This window comes from Poecile atricapillus, chromosome W (genome assembly GCF_030490865.1).
Source record: "Poecile atricapillus isolate bPoeAtr1 chromosome W, bPoeAtr1.hap1, whole genome shotgun sequence".
NCBI classification, from domain to species: domain Eukaryota; kingdom Metazoa; phylum Chordata; class Aves; order Passeriformes; family Paridae; genus Poecile; species Poecile atricapillus.
Genome location: NC_081288.1, coordinates 102544769 through 102565436, shown reverse-complemented (window position 1 = coordinate 102565436; position 20668 = coordinate 102544769). Strand labels below are relative to the sequence as shown.

Sequence of the window (20668 nt, the reverse complement as noted above, 5' to 3'; positions counted from 1 at the left end):
CGGTAACATGGATTCACTATAAAAATTATAAAAATTTAACAAATACATCACAATTCCATGTCATCTAGCTTTGAGAATAACCCATAATAACTGCAAATGTTACTAAAAACACTCATTCACAATAAGAATTTGCCTAGTATATGCTCAAATTAGCTAAAGTTCTAAAGTGCAGCCTCTCTAAAAAAAAGCCACAACACAGGATTGGGCAAGTTGTCATTTAGCTTTTGTAGCACTTCTCAAAAATATCAAGTCCAATTTTTAAACTAAAATCCAAAATCCAAATTGGTATATATGCAGTTATATGTGTTTTGTATAACAAAAATATTCACATTAAAATTTCCGTATTAAAATTGTCAAAAACTCAGCAAATGGGTAATATATGATTAACATAACTTTAAAATTACTGAAACAAAACAAGAATCTTTTAAGTTTCTTGGGATGCAAAAATACAACATTTAAACCTTTTAATCTATTTTTAAAGGCACTTAATTCAATAGAAACTTATTTTTAAATCTCAATTTTAATTACAACAATTTGCTAATTTATAAACAATACAATTTACAAAGCTTCTAATTTTTAAATTGTCTAATTAAAACTCTCTCTTTTTCTTATCCTTCTCAAAAATGTCCAGCTTTCTGTTGTTCTTCTTTTGTTTTGTAGTTTTACTTTCCGCGGTTTCATTGAAGTAGCTGTTACTTGTTTCAGCGGTGGTTGCCATGGCGACAGCGTACTGCCGTGTGTTTTCCTGAACTGGGCCGTGCCGGGCTACTTTTTAAATCTGAGAAAAACTCTGAAAACTCCAACTGCATAAACTCATAATTACTTAAAACACAAAATTAACTCCAAAAGGGTACATAAACACCTTTTAAAAACTCAGTAAATTATGACTTTGTAACAAACTCGGTATTGTCCCGCCGCTTCTCAGAGAGGGAGTGGGGGGGGGGTGTGTGTGTGTGTGTGTGTGTGCGAACCGCTCGTATCTCAGTCAAAGTCAAAACTGGTCGGTTACTTCCTGTTTGCCGTGCCTTTTCTTGGGCCCCGGCCTCGCTACCACCCCCGTGGGCAGGCTGTTCCTTCCCCCATGGTTCCACTCCGCCTCCATCCCACCTTTCCTTCCACCTTCTGCTCCTCCCCTCTCTCCTCTCCTGCATTCCAATCCCTGTGCCTCCCGCGTCTTATCTCTTTCACATTCCTTATCTTTCTTCTTCACATTCTTTTTCTTTCCCATGCCCCCCGACCACGTTCCTCTTTCTTTGTTAGAGACATATTTTTCCCGCGCTACAACTTCTTTCTCTGTGCCATCTTTATGTCTTTGGAGGGATGTTTTCTTCTTATTTTTTCTGCCACACCTCTGGCTATTTCTGTTAACTTTTTCCAAAAATCTTCTGCTCTTCGCTGTTTCTCTGAGAGCAGATAAGAATTTAGGGACTGAGGGGACTCCCGGCCCCCCTCCTGGCTCAGTTGAGCTTCTCCCGTCTGGGGGCTGTAAAGGTCTAACCCTAAATTTCAGGGTAGCCAGCATACAGTTCCTTGTTGTTCCCCAGATCTCTTTGGCAAGCGTTTTAGTACATCTGTCCCACACCTTAGGGTGGATAAACCTTACAAACTCATTTACGACTTCTACAACCCAAAGCCTTGTAATAACAAGCGAATTAGGTTTACAACTTAATTAATTTACAACTTACAATCTAACCTTTTTCGATGATTTCATCATTCTTCTGGGCCCAGGCTCTCCCGTCAAGAATAGACTCACTATCTTGACCGCTGTTCCTTGACTCAGGGTATCCTTGCTTTCTTCTTGTCCCACTTTTCTTCCTCCCGGGTTTCTGGCACCATATGTGGGTGTCCAAGCAAGGCTGGTACCCTGGCTGGAACCAGCACGGGCAGCTATCCTCAGCCGCGCGGTCCATATCCCACTGCATCAATGTGATGGATGGCAAATATGGCGATTTATTGCAGGGAAACTTAACATTTTATAGCCTGGGGGTCACTGTGTTACTCCCATCTGCTTACATCACAGTTAGGTGCTATTGGCTAATTGCAGGGGGGCCCTGCTATCCTAACAGAGAGGGGTGGGTTTCTAGCTTTCCGTTACATCCCGAGTTCTTCCGCAGCGCAAGGCCTTAACTACAACAGTGCCAGATGTCCTAATGTCATTTATTTTCTCTGTAAATAAAAGTTGAACACAGACTCAGCTCCCTGCTTGGGATATTGCTAGACTGTGAGAAAAAACTGTATTATGTAGCAAAAGTATTATTATTAATAAATCATAAAAATTTCACAGTGTGGTGAACCAAATTACAGGTGGTTTTAATTTCCTCACTGTGGTAAAGAATGGGCTGTCTAGGCAGGTGGTGGGGTCAAGAAACCACTGGATATGATACTTAGTGCCATGGTCTCATTGATGTGGTAGTGTTCAGTCAAAGTTTGGACTCAATAATCTTGGAGGGTTTTTCCAACTTGGTCTGTTGTGGGCACAGAAAACTGACAGAAGCATAGGGCTAAATGTGTGGGAGTCTGGATGTGGCAAAGGCTTACAATCCTAGAGTTAAAAAAAATAAAATAAATAAAAACAAGTACATGGAAAGTGACCTGCAGGAATCACACTCCTCAAAACCTTACAGCTACTAATTTCATCGTATTAAAAAACAGAGAAGCCTGAAAGGTGCTGCCTTGATCTGCAGAGTAGAAGGGCAGCAGTCTCTATCTCTGCTGAGTCTCTTGGAACACTTCAGAAAGAACAACCAACCTACCAGTATGAATATTCTTCTTAAATGCCTGTCTACTGAGGAATATAAATGGAAATGTTTTGACAGTGATAGATAAGGTCCTTCTGTTCCACAAGACAGAGATCCTGAGTCTCCAGGAGTGACTTTGTGACTTCTTCAACAGCCTCTACTTTTCAGTTTCTAAACTATATTAAACTCCAAATTTCCGTGCAGCCTTATGTCAGCAGTGGATTACTTTATTTTGCCCATTCGGTTTCTATAAGACAGTTGGAATACAAACACCGTGTGTTTTCATATTTCAATACACTTTTAGGAACTGGAAAGAAGCAAGGAGCGCATTCCAGCTCCCCTTCCCACCACAATGCTCCGTGTGGGTGCTCTGCCCTCTGCCGGGGCTGCTCAAGTGGGAAGGGAATGACGCTGGAGAAACCGCTTATATTTAGGGACAGAAGAAAACCCGAAACTGTTGGGCGCGGTGCCTGGGCTTGGGCAGCGCCCTCAGCTCCCGGGGGCAGGGGCTCCGCGGATGAGCTCTCCCTTAGAGCCATGTCCTGTGTGCCCACAGGATGGCAGCCACGTCCTGCTAACGGCCACAAAGAGCTGCAGAACCACAGAATCGTCACGGTGACCTCTGGAGATCACCCTGTCCACCCCCCTGCCCAGGCAGGGCCCCCTGGAGCAGGTGACACAGGAGTGTGTCCAGGTGGGGTTGGAATTGTCTCTACAGAGGGAGACTCCACGCTCCTCTGGGCAGCTGCTCCAGGGCTCTGCCACCCTCAGTGTACAGAAGTTCTTCCTCATGCTAAGCCTCTTGTGTTTAGTTTATGGCTAGTGCTCCCCGTCCTGTCACTAGAAAGAGTCCGGCACCACCCTCTTAGCACCCTTTGAGATATTTACATGCATTAATGAGATTCCGTCTTCTCTAGACAAGAGAGATACACACCACAGAGGTAGGTGCGTCGGATGGTCCAAGGAGCCACAAAGACCGGGCTTTGTGGGCCACCTTATGCCAGAAGAGCATCCTGTCCTCCCTAAAAGAGGGTAACTTCCCCACCCCACTCCCCGGAGTCCCCCAAATAGCGCCTCCTTCGCTGTCCCCTCGGCCTCCTTCTGCCGCTCTCCGCACACGCATGCGCGGCAGCGCAGGACTACATTTCCCGGCAAGCCCCGGGGGGACGGTCCGTGCGCGTGGCAGGGCGCGGAGGGAGAGGAGAGGAGCGGAGCGGGACAGGGACAGGGACAGAGATACGGCCATGAATGCAGGCGAGGGGCGGGCGCAGCCCCATCTGGCCGCGTTGGTGCTGGCGCGGGGCGGCAGCAAGGGGATCCCGCTGAAGAACATCAAGCTGCTGGCGGGGGTGCCGCTCATCGGCTGGGTGCTGCGCGCCGCCATCGACGCCGGCGTCTTCCACAGGTGCGCATGCGCCGCTTCCGTCTACCCTTCCCCTGGAGTGTTCTGGTTCGGAGTGAAGGTGCCGAGGGACCCTGGCGTAGGGAGGGGTTGGGGGAAGCCGCCGTTTCATCAAGAGGGTCTTCGGGGTGACTGTCAGTGTCTGCAAGGAGGACTTAGAGCAGGGATCAGGCTCTGCTCCTTGGGGCCCAGCAGTGGGACAGGAGAAGCGTCAGGAACTGGGCAGGAACCAATGCCCAGGAAGTTCCACCTGGACTTGAGGAAGAGCTTCTTTACTGGAACAGGCTGCCCTGTGTGGAATCTCCCTCCGTGGAGATACTCAAAAGCTGCCTGGATGGAATTCTGTACAACTTGCTCACCTGGCAGGTGATCCTGCTAGAGCAGGGAGGTGGGAACAGATGACCCGCTGTGGTTCCTTCCGGTCTGACCCATGCTATGACTCTGCCAATGAGGCAGGATTGATCCTCACTTAAGACAAGGGGATGCAGTTACTGGGGCACCAGGTTAAGGGTCAGGCAAGGCAAGCACCCTGCCAGGAACTCAGCTGTCCCTTCCTGCTGAGGGTGAGCAGCAGAGGAATAAAGGAATTAAAGTCTTACAACATAGTAATTTGAAATTAAAGTTGTTCTGATGCATGGTTGGGTGGTGACTAGCTGGTGATGTTTGACTGTGTAAATATTGATGGGTTTGCTTTATTAAGACATCCTCATTAAATGGGACTGCCTGGCTGGAGATGATCTCCTGTGAACTGCTGAAGCACAAGATGACTTTGATTCATGGTCATCTGGGTACTCAGGACAGCATGCACTGAGCTTGGGATCTCCAAGGATGGAGACCCCACAGCTCTTCTGTTCCTTTAACTGCATTCACCCAGAAAAATCTTCCTTATTTTCTCTCTACCTGCCCAGCAGTGAAGACAGCAGTGAAATCATCTCCTTGCTGAGATGTCTCTGTCAGCATCTCCTGGCATATGTGTGGTCCCAGGCCCAGTCATTGTGCTGGCTCCTGCTGAACGTGCTCCTGTTTTCCTTTTTGGTGTCAGGGCTTCACAGCTGGACACAGCACATCAGAAGCAGTCTCATTCAAATGTCAAGTTTCAGGAGAGAATCTTGTGTGCCCATGTGACACAGAAGAGAAGCTCAGTTGGTCCCCAAGTGCCTGCAACTTTGATAGCAATAATTAGAGCTAGATAGAAACACGTGTATTGTTGGTCTTGAGAATAGAGGCATTACAGGTTTTTCTGCAGGAGCAAGACTGCGTATTTTCTACACATTTGCTGATAATTAAAGCCATGGTTAGGATGTGCTTAGTGCATAGCACACTTAGGGGCAGGTCTATTGAAAGACCCCCGAGCTGTTCACCACTCTTCACAGAAGTAATCGTGAATGCCAGTTTATTTCTACCTTTAGCACACTTTTATAGGGTTCTACAGGGTCTGCAGGCAGAACAAGCTACTATTGGCTAACACACACAGTTTACATTTTTTCTCTTACACACAGGGATATTGTTTTGCTTTACTATCTCTTCTGCATGAAGGTTTCAAGGACTTTAGCCCTTAATATCACGACTTATGTCAAAGGCTGGTTTGTGCATACAGGCCTTTACTAATATATAAAATATAGCAACAAATCCCCCTTTCTCTTTTTGCACAAACCAGGCTTTGGATAAGATAACATATAACTTAGACTGTCGTCCCAATTAACATTATAAGTAAAGTCCGTCCCCCTTCTAGCACAAGAGACCTCAACCATCCAGCGATGCCCCAGCTGGCGAACCAACCTCCAGTGGGGTCACCATCCTCCTCCAGGGCATGCAACCCATCCTGTAGCTGTTGTAGTTGCCCATGGATGGAAGCTGAATGATCAGTAAGATCTAAGCAGCACATGCCTTCAAACTTCTCACAACCATGTCCTTGTGCTAAGAGCAAAAGGTCAATTGCAACTTGATTTCATAGTACTACATGATACACACTACTCACATCAGCTGAAAGCTCACTTAACATTGTGGATGTTAAGTTCAATTCTTCCTTAGTCTAACAAGCGAGCCTTTTTAGAGTTGCTAGGCCTTAATTCATTCAGGCTTCACTTTGACTGTTTGATGTTCTTCATTTTGCTAGCTATATTCAACAATTGATGTAAGCTTGGGTGGAACAAAGTGAGTTTCCCAAGATAAGAGGGTCTTCTGTGTGGATTAGCAGGAATCTAATTCCATGCTCTATCTCCACAGATTAGGAATATGGAACTAGGTAATCGCTTTGGTAATTGTCCTGTGAGATTGCACCACAAATAAAGGCTTTACTTACAGTGGTAGTAACGAGATCAGCTATAGGGTTGACTGCAACCCAGTGCTGTATTACTTTGTTAGAATGACTTTTTGTCGGGGGTTCAAACATTATCCATCCACCTGAGGTATTGGTGGAACATAACAAATCTAATTCTTCTGAGGGTTGTAACATTAAGAACTTTGGTAATTTTTGCTTGCTAACAGGCTTCAAGTTGTCTTAATGTGAAGCCAACAGTGCAACTACACTCTTGCAACATTGCCAATCGATTCAGTCGAGCCTTGTTACTAATTAAACCTTTAAATGCTTGAGGATCCCATTCAGGGACTCCTACGAGACAGGTGCGAAAGGATCTCCAGGGGTGGCTAGGCTCAAACACATTGACCTTTGGCCAGTTCAATGTGCCAGAGTGACCCATATGTTCTGTCACTTTTAGATGTTAGTTAGCAGACAGTTGGTCATGACTATACACAACACAATTACCATAAGCATTTTACCATGTAAATGACACCATATTTGCAAACTCACAGCTAGAACTTCAATCGTTAAATGAACTTTCAAAGATGCTTACACTACCTCTTGAAAAGGGAATACTTATACTTTATACTAACATAACAATTACTACACAAGCTAAACACTTAAACTATTATCTAACTACTTTTAACACAGGTGCTCTGATATATGTGTAGTCTAAGCGTGAAAGCAATTTGCTAAAAGGGTAAACACACAACTACAATTTGCTTTATATACAGTTAAATGGAGTCTCTACACTTCTTAGATCTTCTACAGAATTTCTCCAGCACGATTCAGTCCTGGAACGTTCACTGCTCTCGTGATGTCAGCTGGCAGTTGATTGATGACTGAGGGCTTTGATGTTCAAGTTGTTCTTCAGATCCTTCTAAATCTTAAAACAAAGGATACCTGAAAATTGGTAGAGACACAACATCATAATAACAACATAAAATCTCTGTTGGCAACTGTCTATATAGTGTTCAGACACAACTGTGTCCTGACAGGTCCACTTCTGATCCATGTCTGGAGTACCAAGGCTGTGTGATGACATCTCTGTTCACTGGATCTCGTGTGTTCAGAGGCACACAGTCTGGTCAGATGGACAGGTGACCTTTTTGAACCTGCCAACAAAACACAGACACTTCTCTCCTTGAAGTTAATGAATTACACTAATTAAATGCTTTTAGGGTATCAATCTCCCCCGTTTTCTTAAAAAAAAAAAAAAATGAGATGTACTTCTGTTATAAGCAACAACAACACAAAACCATATACACAATTAATAAGAACTTATACCAGTTAAAAATCAATTAAATCTTAAACATTATTAATAGGGTATATAATATAAAACTACTGTTAATTACTAAAACACTGCACTAGCATCTCATAGTTAGCAAACAAACAGAAACAAAAATCAGTGAAGGATTGGATCATCACCTCCGGAAAATGATTCTCCAAGCCCACTTCAAAATTGATCCAGCTGTCATATTAATAGGGTCAAATTGCTGAGTCAAAAAGTGACTCAAATACTGATTTGGGACAGAAAACATCTGGATCTGCTGGCAAACATTCTATCCAGGTAAAGTCAAGGCTTGGCCAGGGCCTAGGCTTTAAACTGGAAAGATGCCTCTTAACTCATTTCTAAAACAAGGTTCTCAATAGTAGCAGCTATGAGATGCTTACAGCATAGCAAACTGTTCTAAACTCCACAATAATTATATATGACAAAAGGAAATAACAAACTTAACCTTAAAAGAATATCTAAGTTAGAAAACTTAACTTAAAATTTAAAACTTAAAAGCATTCAAGCCTAAACATTATAAAACTTGACTATCCTTAATTCTATTAGCACTTAATCTATATTAAATGAAAACATAACTTAATCTTATTCTGTTACTACAAAAAGGCAACTAAAAGTTTAATATATACCTTTTAAACACAATTTAACAATAACATGGATTCACTATAAAGATTATAAAAATGTAGCAAACACATCACAATTCTATGTCATCTAGCTTTGAGAATAACCCACAATAACTGCAAATGTTACTAAAAATACTTATTCATAATAGAAATTTGCCTAGTATATGTTTAAATTGGTTAGGATGTTAAAGTGCAGTTTTTCTGGAGAAAAACCACAACAACATGGGATTTGGCAAGTTGCCATCCAGCTTTTGTAGCACTTTTCAAAAACATTAAGTCCAATTTTTAAACTAAAACCCAAAATCCAAATTGGTAAATATGCAGTTATATGTGTTTTATATAACAAAAAAAACTCACATTAAAATTCCCTTATTAAAATTGTGGAAAAAACAAGCAAATAGATAATATATACTTTAACTTAGCTTTGTCTTATACAGTAAAATTCTCTTGACTAATTATTTTTTAAACCACAAATCTCTTCTGTAGATAACACTAATTGGAAGAAGGTTTTCCTAGAAGCTATAAATCACACCATGTTTTAACCTTGGGTTCTAAAACCAATTATTGCAAGGCAACTTCTGTTAAGCACCTTTTTTTTCCCTTTTTTTTTTTTTTTTTTTTTAACTTTTAAAGAACCACAATAATTTCTCTAGTAAAACTCTAAAAACTGCAATTGCATAAACTCATAATTACTTAAAACACAAAACTAACTCCAAAAGGGTATACAAAAACACTCCGAAAACCCAATAAATCACGACCCTGCAACAAACCAGGCACCATCCCAGTGCCCCCCCCCAGAGAGGGAGCGGGGGGGTGGACTGCCCGCCCCGCCGCTGCTGCAGCTCTGCTCTTATCTTTCTTCACATTCTCCACATACTCTCGCAGCGAGGAAAAACGGAGAGAAAGAAAAAAAAAACCTCACAAAGTTAACTTTAACAAATGCAGTTTTTTCTCTCAATCTCTCTTGTCGTTCGCCGATAGAGGAAGAAAGGCACGATTTTGCAAAAGCAGGCGATTTTACACGAAAAGTCTCTCACGGCCAGGTGCTAACAACGGCGATCAGAGTGGCCTTGGAACTTTTCTTGCGCTGCTTCTACCCCCAGGGTGCCTTTGTTCTCTGCGCCCACCTCGCTCCCTCATGTCCCTCTGGTTCGGGTGGAAACCAATTTAAATTTGGCTTCTTTTCTTCCAGGGTGGTAAAGATGGAACTTAAATAAGGTTGTAGTGCTAAAAGTGACTCCAAAAATGAAGCAAATAGTTCTGGATGTATCACATCCTGCCATAACTGAACAGATTCTGTTCGTTGTTTCAGCGTTCCCTGTGGAACTTTTTTCTCATTATTTTCTTCTCCCTAACTCTCTCTCCCTCTCTCAATGGGCAGCATAGATAGGAGTGTTTGCCCAGCAGTGGGAGGTAAAGGCATCTGCCGCTGTGACGCAGGTAGAATTACGGAGCTCACAGCCTCAGCATATTAATTACAATTTGCAAAGTTCGACCGAGAGACCCAGTGTCCTTGCTCTTTTCCGTAATTGCCGTTTCCCATATCAGAGCCGATATATCAGTCCGTTCTTGCTCCGCAAAAAGCAGTGAGCACTGCAAATGCCCAAGACAATTAGCCCATATAATGAGCATATCCAGGTCCCTTTCCTGGGCTGCTTCGCCTCGTTTAACGAGGATGCAGAGAAGCAGTTTATCTGCCGCCGCAAATTCCACATCCATGCTGACGGCACCCTGCAAGAGGGAAGGTTGCGACCCTTCTACACACGCCCTTGCCTTCTGGGCCCCCCCCAGCAGCCCTACTTCCACGTCTAACCGCTCCGCGTCTCACCGCGCTCAGGCTGCCTATTTGGTGCCGATCCAAGCCCACGACGTAGCGCCCAGATCCACTCCGATGACTCCAGAGCCCTTCTGCCCGCAGGGTGTCTCTGGTCGGAGCGCCAAATATTGGAAGACCCCCGAGCTGTTCACCACTCTTCACAGAAGTAATCGTGAATGCCAGTTTATTTCTATCTTTAGCACACTTTTATAGGGTTCTACAGGGTCTGCAGGCAGAACAAGCTACTATTGGCTAACACACACAGTTTACATTTTTTCTCTTACACGCAGGGACATTGTTTTGCTTTACTCTCTCTTCTGCATGAAGGTTTCAAGGACTTTAGCCCTTAATATTACGACTTAGTTCAAAGGCTGGTTTGTGCATACAGGCCTTTACTAATATATAAAATATAGCAACACAGGTCCCCAGTGCAAGCCTGCAGCATAATGCTCAGAGCAAATTAAGTGTAGCCCGGTTAGATCCAGAGCACTCTGTATCTCATAGCTGCTCTATCATTATGTAGCCTGGAAAATGTTTCTTGCTGTATTTGAAAAGTATACAGTACAGCACTGTTTTGTTTTTAATAAAGAAACAGACAAGAACACTTCTGACCAAGGTTACTGATAATTTCTTAATGATTGTGAATCTATATTGGTGAACGACCTGCTGTGGCTTCTGTTTGGCATCTGAATTTTCCCAACAGGAAGCCAGTCAGGGTTGTGCAGCCTGACTTTGAGGCATGGCAGGTGCAGTAGGTGGACAGGTTTGCCTGGTCACCTTTTGGAACTTTGTGCAGGGTACCTGTTACACAATACAACTTCGATGGTTGAATGGGGAGTGCGTATTTAAATTCACCATCCCAAAGCAGTTTCTGGAAAACACCTCTTGTGTATTTGTTCTTGTGGGTGTGACTTGACATTTCTGTTGCTGTCACACATATTTTTCTTCTGATCATCCCACAATGAGTTTGGGAGAGGAAGTGTTAACTGCAGTACCATTTGCTGTGGACAGTGCACTGAGAATGCCAGCACTGGTGAGAGAGGAAGAGTGACTTTCCATAGCTTTTGTTTTTGCACCTCTCATGCTTTTTTGTCACAATGATGACAGCAGTGGCTTCACAGTTGTTCAGTGTTTGTCATCACGTGATACTCTGAATTAGCCCTTCCTTTTGTAAATGTTTATTTTACCTGGGCAGTCGCAATCTTGCATTACCAGTTCTGGAAGTTTTCTGTGCCAAAGCACATGGAATTGGAACAGCTCCTTCTCTGGGATTGTATGGAACCCAGTTAACACATTTTAACACACTTGCAGCATAAGCTAATCTTTTAACTTTGTGGCAGTTTTGCTTGTTGTAGACTAAACTCTTACATGATTCTGAATGCTACATCCAACCCATTCACAATTCATTGATCTGTTAACAGGCCTAACAAATTCTTTGTGCTGACACTGGATTTTTCTGGTAGTACTTTTAAATTTTATGTTGCCTAAGCTTCCTGCATGGAATGCAACTCAAGATTCAGCTTTTTACACTCAGGTGAATGTGTATGTTTTACTCCCATTGTTAAAAGCTGCTTGTTGGGCTGACTGTGATAGTTTTATTAACACAAATACAAGAACAAGTTCCTTTCATTGCAAGGTATAGTAGAGACATTAATAAGCTGGGGTTTTTTTCAGGTTAAGTTACAACAGGCAAGTGAACAATGGTGGGATTTATTCTTTGTATTAATTTCTGTTACTGTCTGCCAACAGCATATGGGTTTCCACAGACCACAATGAGATCGAGAAGATTGCGAAGCAGTTTGGTGCTCAAGTCCATCGCAGAAGCCCTGAAGTCTCTCAAGACTCCTCAACTTCTCTAGAAGCCATCACAGAGTTTCTCAATCATCATCATGGTAAATCAGGGATGAAATATGCTGAGCTTTTATTTTGTAGCCCCAGAGGGATGATGCACTTATTATTTAGAAAAATAAGTAAAGCATTGAGTATATAAATCTAGAAAGATTCTTCTTTTTTTGTTGTTGTTGTGTGGTACCTACTCATACCACACTTTGCAGTTGTGTTACTAAAGACATGAATTATTTCATAAATATCTCTTTATTTTTCTTTAGAGGTTGATATTGTAGGAAATATTCAAGCAACATCTCCCTGTTTACATCCCAGTGACCTTATAAAAGTAGCAGATCTGATCCAGAAGGAGGGGTTTGATTCTGTCTTCTCTGTTGTCAGGCGGCATCAATTCAGATGGAGTGAGGTAAAGAAAGGAGGTAATATTTAGATGTTTCTGGTTACAGTTATACTTTTTTTTTTCCCCTCAAATTCTTGCTTTTCATACCTATGCTATTTTAGGAAGTGATATCTGAGGCATGGACTGAGTTCTCTCTGAGTTTTGTGAGGGCTTAGAGATTCCTTCCAAGCACTGGTGTCTTGATATTACTGAGCATTGCTCAGCCTTTCTGTAACTGTTCTGTAGAAATTTAAATTATATTAGCTTGTCTAGGCTGAAGATACAGTTCCAAAAAAAACCTTATATGTTAACTTCTTCCTAGTGGGTATTCACGTGTATTCAGACATGACACTGATGTCCTAACTAGAAAACTGCTTGTTAGCTATGCAGTAGCTAACAAATGACCAATAATGCAAGATAAATCTTGGTGAGGATGGAATGACAGTCTCTTGGCCTGGAGACTTAGGCTTTGTTTCATCGTGATAATTTGGCTGCTGACTTGTGTTGCTTTGCAAAATGCCTTTGAGTCATGAGGGCTGAACTCATGTTGGTTAGCTTATCCAGAAAAATGTGACTGGTTTTCGTAGAGAAAATATGCCTCTCAGCTACAGTGGCCAAGATGACCAAAGGCTGAAATTTTACAAATAAAGACTGTACCTTGGTTTAGCCATAAAGCACCTTTTGTCCTGGTACAAAGAGCTATTCCATACATTATGTATGTTGGCTTTCTTTCTATGGTTAAAGCAGAATTTTTTTCTTCATCTTTAAAAATGGTTATTTCAGGTATTGTCATACTGGCATTTTGGGTTGAGTTTGCTTCTTGGGATTTTTTTTGTTTGCTTTTTAATGAAAGTTACTCAGGCATTACAGTTACTCTGTTGAGATATAAATTGCTTCAGATGAATTTGTTTTTTGTGAGTTTAGAAAGCATCATGCTGTAAAAGAGCATGTGTAATAAATGAAGCTTGATCTGAGAGGTAAGTTGGAATAAAAGCTAAGCCTTTGTTTAGAACAAACACTTGAACACTGTCATTGTTCCTCATAAGAGGAGGAATAAGTGACACTGTGCAATATTAAGAGGACTATAAAATCATGGGTAGCAATTTCAGGATTCTGTGGATTGCAGTTTAGGAAGCCACATGCACATCTTGAGATGCTGGAAGGGACAAATGTGAAAGAATGAATCTCATGTGGATGTGACATGTGGCTTCCTGAAGTGGTTGTATGCCACAAGCAGATTGTTAAATAAGAATGCCTCAAGGCTTACCTAAAAAAACAGGTAATTCTTCAGCATAAAATGACATCAAAATGTTTTTAATGTGGTGAGATATGAGAAATCATTCAACTGCAAGGACTGAGGAGAGCTGGAAACACATTGTGCCAACATGAGCAGCTTAAGGATAAAAGCAAATGGCCTTTCAGGAGTGTGGTGTTTCAGGTGACAGTGATTCACAGCAATATTTTACAATGTTTTTTCTTCTTTTTATTTTTCCATGTGGCTTTAGAGTACCGATTATGCTAAAAGAATTTCATGTTTAGTTTTTTTTCTGTGTAGTTCTGTTACTTCTTCTGCATTAAGGTTTAATATTGATAAACACTGAAAGAGGAAGGTGTTTCTCTCCGACTGAAAATGTTTACTTCAGTGAGCACAAAGCTTTAGTTAGTTATGAAGCACAAGGTGTGTCTATATCTACTAAAGCCTCAGGGTGTTTTGGGTGTTTGAAAATGCCCTCTTAACTTTTCCATGGTTACTGGATCATGAGACTGGTGAATTTTAGCCGCTTTATGCATCTGGATTGAAAGGGCTTAAGGACAAAAGTCTCTGGTCCCTGGTTCAGTTTCTGCTGCATGTACAACTGTCATTGGTAATAATATGGGATCTTTTGGGATGGTATTTGTGCAGACAGCTGCTTGTTTATTTGTGGACACTGATTAAACTGCTTATGAAGAGTTAACATAATGCATATCTTTAAATAAGATATATTTTGGAGAAGTGTCAAGGTGTTTTCACAGGCAGAAGTTATTCACGTATGCTCTTTTTTCACCTTCCAGATTTCAGGTTGGTCCTTTCAAGTATCAGTTGCAGTCAGGGATTCCTGTGTGCACTGGGAGAGGGAGTACAGGAACAGTATTTCTTCCACATTGGCAAGGACAGTCTGGAAGAATGTCCCTCCCACTCCTTGTAGGAACCAGTTTTGAAGCAAATAACCTCTTGGGCTTTTGTTGTTATTTTTGTTTAGTTGGTTTGGTTTTTTTTTCCTAAAGTGGTAATGAAAAATTTCCTTTTCCACTGCTAGGCATACAGAGTAGTCCTCCAGTTTATCCACAGTTCCAAGAAAGAGAAGTAATTCAGTGATTCCCTAGAGAAGTTGTGGATGCTGCATCCCTAGAAGTGTTCCAGGCCAGGCTGGATGGAGCTCTGAGCAACCCAGGATAGTGGAAGATGTCCCTGCCCATCATCTTTAAGGTCCCTTCCAACCCAAACCATTCTGTGATTTTTCATAAAGTTAACAACAAGAGGCAATAATGAGAGAAGTTGGTGTCTGAATTATGCCCTTAATTTTTCAACAGAAAGTTATTTAGGATCTTAAGTGACACTGAACAGGGATTATTTAAAGCTTATTTTGACTTTTTTTTTCCTCTGTTAACAGAAAACAAGATGACAGAACCCCAAAACCTGAATCCAGCAAAGCGGTACCGGAGGCAAGACTGGCCTGGGGAGCTCTATGAAAATGGCTCATTTTATTTTGCCAAGAGACATCTGATTGAGAAAGGCTATTTGCAGGTCAGTGCTTTTGGTTTTTCATGCTCTTTAGAATAACACATCCATTCTTGCTCTAGAGGGCTTTGAATTTAATACTCTGTTTTGATTTCTGATACAGTCAGTGTGACCTCAGAACAGTCTGCTAATTATTTGTAACTTAGCAGGGCTAGTTATAGCTAAAACAGTTTCAGTAACAGCATCCTCCATAGCAAATAAATTTATGCAAATAAATGTATTATATACCTATAACCCTAAACCAATACAATACTGAATTGAGTTTTGCATGAGTTCACCAGTGTATCTTAATTAATCTTCCTGCCACTAAGGGTGTGAAACTGAGCTTCATGCAGTGTCAGAGCCTTGTCATAATCTGTAAATTTGTATTTTCAGCCAGTTTAATCTTATGCCAATTTTTTACTGTAACAGTCTTTTTCCCTTTCCCAATCTGTTTACATCCCAATGTAGTGATACAGAACAACACTGGGGTGTGGTGGATATTTTCTCATTGAAAATTAAGTAACAGTAAGCAAATAATAATCATAGTCTTCCTAAGCAAATCCTGAAGGTATTACTGTTTTCCTGATTAAAATATCTAGTGGAATTAGTGTGAAGTAATTGCTATAATGGATAACATCTTGCACACTTTTCTCTAGTTGTAAAATGGAAATAGTTGTTAACCCTGCAGAGGGTTCCTTCAAATGGTTCTGTGTTACTGGCAAAAACATAATTGATGGTTCACTTTCATATAAGCTATGGTGGCCACTGTGTAACCAGGCATCTGGCTTTCATTGCATGGTGCTAAATCATAGTTTTGTGTTTGTGTTGACTCAAGCAGAAATTTTGTGTGGGTTTTATTTCCTTCAGGGTGGTAAAATGGCATATTACGAAATGCGTGCAGAGCACAGTGTGGATATTGATATAGACATTGACTGGCCTATTGCAGAGCAGAGAGTGTTGAGGTAAAAGCTCTTTTTATTCCCTTATTTCTTTGATGCATAATGTATGGAATTCGTAATGTATGGAATGTAAGCAATGGAGATCATAGAGAATTGGGCAGTTTTATTTCTGCGCAGCATTTTTTTCTATCTGTTGAAATCAACCAAATTACCTTTGTTACATGGTGGGATTTCGATAGTTTGTTTTTTTCCTTAAAGTTCAGTTTGGTGAAGAGTGTAAGCCCCACTATACCTCAACAGTGAGATGTTAGCATCATCTCTGGCTTTCCCAGCTGAGGTGCCCCAGATATCCATGCTCCTGACGACTGTAACTGATGCCCAGGAATGGAAGTGTTTGTAGAGGGCATGAGCTGATTCCACATCACCAGCTGCCTTTTCTTTGCAGCTGCTCTAAGGAAATAATGGTTGAGAATGGAGTATATTTTCTATGTCTTTTTCATCCTAATTTTTAAACTGATGACTTAAATGAGCTATCTTTTGGTTGGTTCTGTTCCTTTCTTTGAAGAGGAACAGTGTAGCTGGAGAATGATGATGATGAGAAAAAACATTGGAAAAGAATTTCGAAGCTGACCCTTCTGTCTGAAGGTTACAGCTGTATGGGAAATATTTGGGGTTTTGGAGTGTGTAAAACCTTCCATCCTAAAAAGATAATTTCTTTGTCTAGCTTTGGATATTTTGGCAAAGAGTCACTAAAAGAGGTGAAGCTCTTGGTTTGCAGTATTGATGGATGCCTGACTGATGGTCGCATTTATGTGACAGAAGATCACAAGGAAATGGTCTCCTACGATTACAGAGATACTGTTGGCATTGATCTGTTAAAGAAAAGAGGAATTCAGGTAAGTGCTGTTCTGAAGAGTGAGCCTGCATGTCTCATGTAACCTGCATATGAAAAGATTCTAAAAAATTATATTCTTGCAGCATAGAAGTCAAGGTTGTTTCACAGTATTTGTGATCAAGCAGCATAATATATTTGTTGGGACAAATGTTATCCCCAGAACCCTCAGAGGAAAATAAGTGTTTTGAGAAAGTTCTCAATCACAGTAATTGCAGCTCTTTCTCCATTTCACTGAATCATGCCTGGGCTGAACCTTAAAAATTATCTTGTTCTAACCCCTCTGCCAGGGCAGGGACATCTTCTACTATCCCAGGTTGCTCAGAGCCCCATCCAGCCTGGCCTTGATCACTTCCAGGGATGAGGTATCCACAGCTTCTCTGGGCAACGTGTGCCAGGGTCTCCCCACCCTCACAGCAAAGAATTTCTTCCTCATACCTCCTTTCTGCCAGTGTGAAGCTGTTCCCCCTTGTTCTGTCACTTCAGGCCCTTATAAAGTATCTCTCTCCATCTTTCCTGTGGGCTCCCTTCAGGCTCTGGAAGGCTGCCTTTAGGTCACCCCAGAGCCCACTCCTGTGGAATGGAGTAGACGTTTTTTCAGCAGTCCCTCACCTTCATTTTCTGGGAAGCCAGAGGGGTAGGAAGCTTGTAATCACTGTTTTGTTACCTGTAGGAGCCCATTTCCATACCTTCTTTGACTTGGAATGTTTCATTAAAAGCCTCTAGGTCTTCGTGCTGCACTTTATTTCTAGTATACGTTGCTGATACAATCATGCCTTGTGCTCCACTTCTCTTCCTTCTGTACTTAAAATCAGTGCCAAGCATTTGTTTGTATTTAAAAGCAATTAGGGAAGATAAGCATGTCTACATCTTCGACAGAAAACCTGAAGGATTTGCATCTGAGATTTCTAAAAACCCTGCTGCAATTATCTTCTGGTTTTAGTTTACCTTGTGCATCATTCCTGAAACTTCATACTTGGAATTAACTTCCAGAGATAAATGTGCTGTGCTGCTTCAGTCTGTGTAATGTTGGTTTGATGCTCTAAAATGCTGCTATAAATAACATTATGTTATTAAATAGAGGGGCCAAGGAAAAAACTTCATATTCTACTTTGTCAAATATTTCAGAAATCTTTCTTGGGAATTTTCTCATTCCACCCTGTAACTTACTAAGATCATACTGCACTAGACAGTCACTATGCCACCATACTGTGATATTTAGTACATGTTGCATTTCAAAAGACAAATGTAAACTGTTTTTGAACATCAGGGAGGGCTGCAGAAAGGCATTTCACTTTCCTAAAGGAACCTCAAGACTGTTTGGTTTTGGATGCTAATCACTTCTGCTCTGAGTTCTGAAAATCCGTCATTCAACGCTTTTCTGGTACCTGAGAGAGGTTCTACAAGCAAAACTGCTTTATTTTGTAACAGTAAATCAACTTATATCTCTCTGTATTTCTTCAGACATAGAACTTACTCTAATTTTATTTCAATAGGTTCGACTCATCTCTGACAGAGACTGCTCAAAAACACTGTCAGCCATGCAGCTGGGATGTGTAGCAAAAGTCAATGTAACAAATAAACTGCAGGTTCTGAAGGATTGGCAGGAAGACATGGGCTTGAGCTGGAAAGAGGTGGCTTACTTAGGTCAGTTCCTTTTCTTTTGGTTTATTTAATTTAAATAGTATAGACAAATAGAATCTTTGTACTGCTGCTGAGATTCAAACCACTTTTCTCTTTGTAAATACACCAAATTTAATGGGATTGCTGTGCACATTGCAGCACAGAGTCATCAAAAGCAGGTATTTTTAGGCCTGTTAGGGTACAATCTAAATGTTACAGACATTGATGAATCTGTGTAATTTGATAAGGGAAGTCTTCACTGGTTTTCCAGTGGGATATAGAAAAGCTTTTGTTTTTAGGAAACATTTTGATTTCAAAATGTTGATAAGCATATACTTAGAGCTGACAGTTTTGAACTGATTCTAGTTCATTTCAGAGGGATATTGTATAGATTACGTTCTAGATGGTAATCAGAAATGGATAGAATTAGAACTGAAAGCCATGCGGTTCTGTGCTAAACTGTATTTCAGTGACAGGTTAAGTGCAGAGTCCTGCCAATGCTTATTCAGCTGCTGACATAATTTTACTGCTCTTAGAAGCACTGTTCTCTTGCCTAAAGATTGTGAAGTGTGATCAGCATTTACATAGATCACCAAAATTTTCCAACAATTGACATACATGTGCAAAGTGCTGTTGAGCTTCTGAGATGAACATTGTGACAAAAAACCCACAAAAAACAAATTTCAAAAACCAGATCAATGCTTTCACAGAAAAACACTGAGAAAAATACTGATTATTTCCCTTCTGTGATATTTGGCCTTGCCTGTCATCTTCTTCCATAGGAAATGAGGAGTCAGAGGTGGAGTGCCTGAAGCAGGCAGGCATGAGTGGTGTGCCTGCTGATGCCTGTGCTGCGGCGCAGAAGGCTGCTGGTTACATCTGTAAGAGCAGAGGTGGCTGTGGAGCTGTGCGGGAGTTTGCAGAACACATATTCCTGCTCTTAGAGAAAGTGAACTCTGCAAGGAAGCAACTGGAAGAAATCAGCTCAGCAGGAAAGGAAATGGGAAGAAATGAGAACAGCAGGAAAGGAAATAAGGAACTGATGGAAAAAGAGTAATGCCGTTGATCAATCCTGCTTTTCTTCCTCATTGCATCCATATCCCAAAGGAATGCTTACCTTTCAAACTTTACAGCACAGTAGAGTTAAAAAGATGTCTCCCTCTAATTCCAGGTCTCACATTCATGATTATATGCTGAGAATATGATCATCTCCATGATGATTTTAAAAGCCATTTAAGTGCAATGGGAGGAATGCTGCAAAAGAGAGTTCCCTGAAAATCTACTCTAAATCATCACACCTGTCCTGCAGGAATGATGCATCTTTATTTCATAATCTGAATGTTTTCAGGGATCAATGATTTTGCATGACTTGAAGATTTGTAATTCAGGCTTAGAAAAACCAAAACTTCTGTCAGTTTTGCTCATGTGGTTTGCATTTCTTTTATGAAATGCATGGTGTTGTGGTTGTGTGATTACATTTTACAGGCTTTGTCCTTAGCAAAGAAGAGTTTTAACATATGCTGGAGAGGTCAGGTTTAAAATACTATCAATAAAACTTCCTCCTCTATTTTTAAAATACAACACAATTACTGTAAAACAATTTAATATTTGTTTAAAAAAGCACTTTAGCATGTGTTCAGTTTTCAGCTTATAAATAATTAAATCACATTTGGAATTGTGCCTCTTGGAATCTGTTTATTTTGGGTTTAATTGACGTGCCTAAATTAATATTTTGCCAAATTTGGAGTTAAATTTCCTGTTGTCTTTGAGATCTTTGCAGAAACTCAGTTTCTTTCTATGAAGACTTTATTGCAACATAAGTGAATTAAAGCCAAATTAAAGTCTTTAAGTTTATTGTATGGAAAAGTAGCTGCTGTTTTTAAAAAAAAAAAGGAAACACCAAACCATGGTTGATGTGGGTTTATATAAAATATGTAAGCAGAGTACTTTTAGCATGTTAAAGCTCACATGCTTGTATTTATTGAAAATAGGATTTGTATTGTACATTACAAATACAATAATATGTATCAGAGTCAAGTTCTGGTTTGGGGTATGCTAAAAAGTACAAATAACCATGGTACACAGGCAATTACAAGTTAC

The 20668-nt window shown here is 41.0% G+C and overlaps 1 protein-coding gene across 2 annotated transcripts; it reads left to right on the top strand.

The window, feature by feature from the left end:
* Positions 1-3901: 3901 nt before the first annotated feature.
* LOC131592075 (N-acylneuraminate cytidylyltransferase-like) lies at positions 3902-20248 on the top strand. 2 transcript variants are annotated; one of them, XM_058863346.1, is made up of 8 exons: positions 3902-4143; positions 11919-12061; positions 12278-12433; positions 15045-15178; positions 16022-16116; positions 16778-16949; positions 18442-18592; positions 19351-20248. In XM_058863346.1, the coding sequence occupies exons 1-8, from the start codon at positions 3983-3985 to the stop codon at positions 19623-19625; spliced, it is 1287 nt and encodes a 428-aa protein (XP_058719329.1). In that variant the 5' UTR covers positions 3902-3982; the 3' UTR covers positions 19626-20248. The 2 variants fall into 2 exon arrangements, with proteins under 2 accessions (XP_058719329.1, XP_058719330.1); XM_058863347.1 differs by lacking the exon at positions 3902-4143 and adding an exon at positions 4196-4506.
* Positions 20249-20668: the final 420 nt, after the last annotated feature.

Excerpts from the sequence above, each read along its gene's own strand:
- LOC131592075 (XM_058863346.1), top strand. The coding sequence starts at position 3,983 with ATGAATGCAGGCGAGGGGCGGGCGCAGCCCCATCTGGCCGCGTTGGTG. Across the intron at positions 16,117-16,777 it reads GCAGAGCAGAGAGTGTTGAG|CTTTGGATATTTTGGCAAAG; the intron begins GTAAAAGCTCTT and ends TTCTTTGTCTAG. Across the intron at positions 18,593-19,350 it reads GAAAGAGGTGGCTTACTTAG|GAAATGAGGAGTCAGAGGTG; the intron begins GTCAGTTCCTTT and ends CTTCTTCCATAG.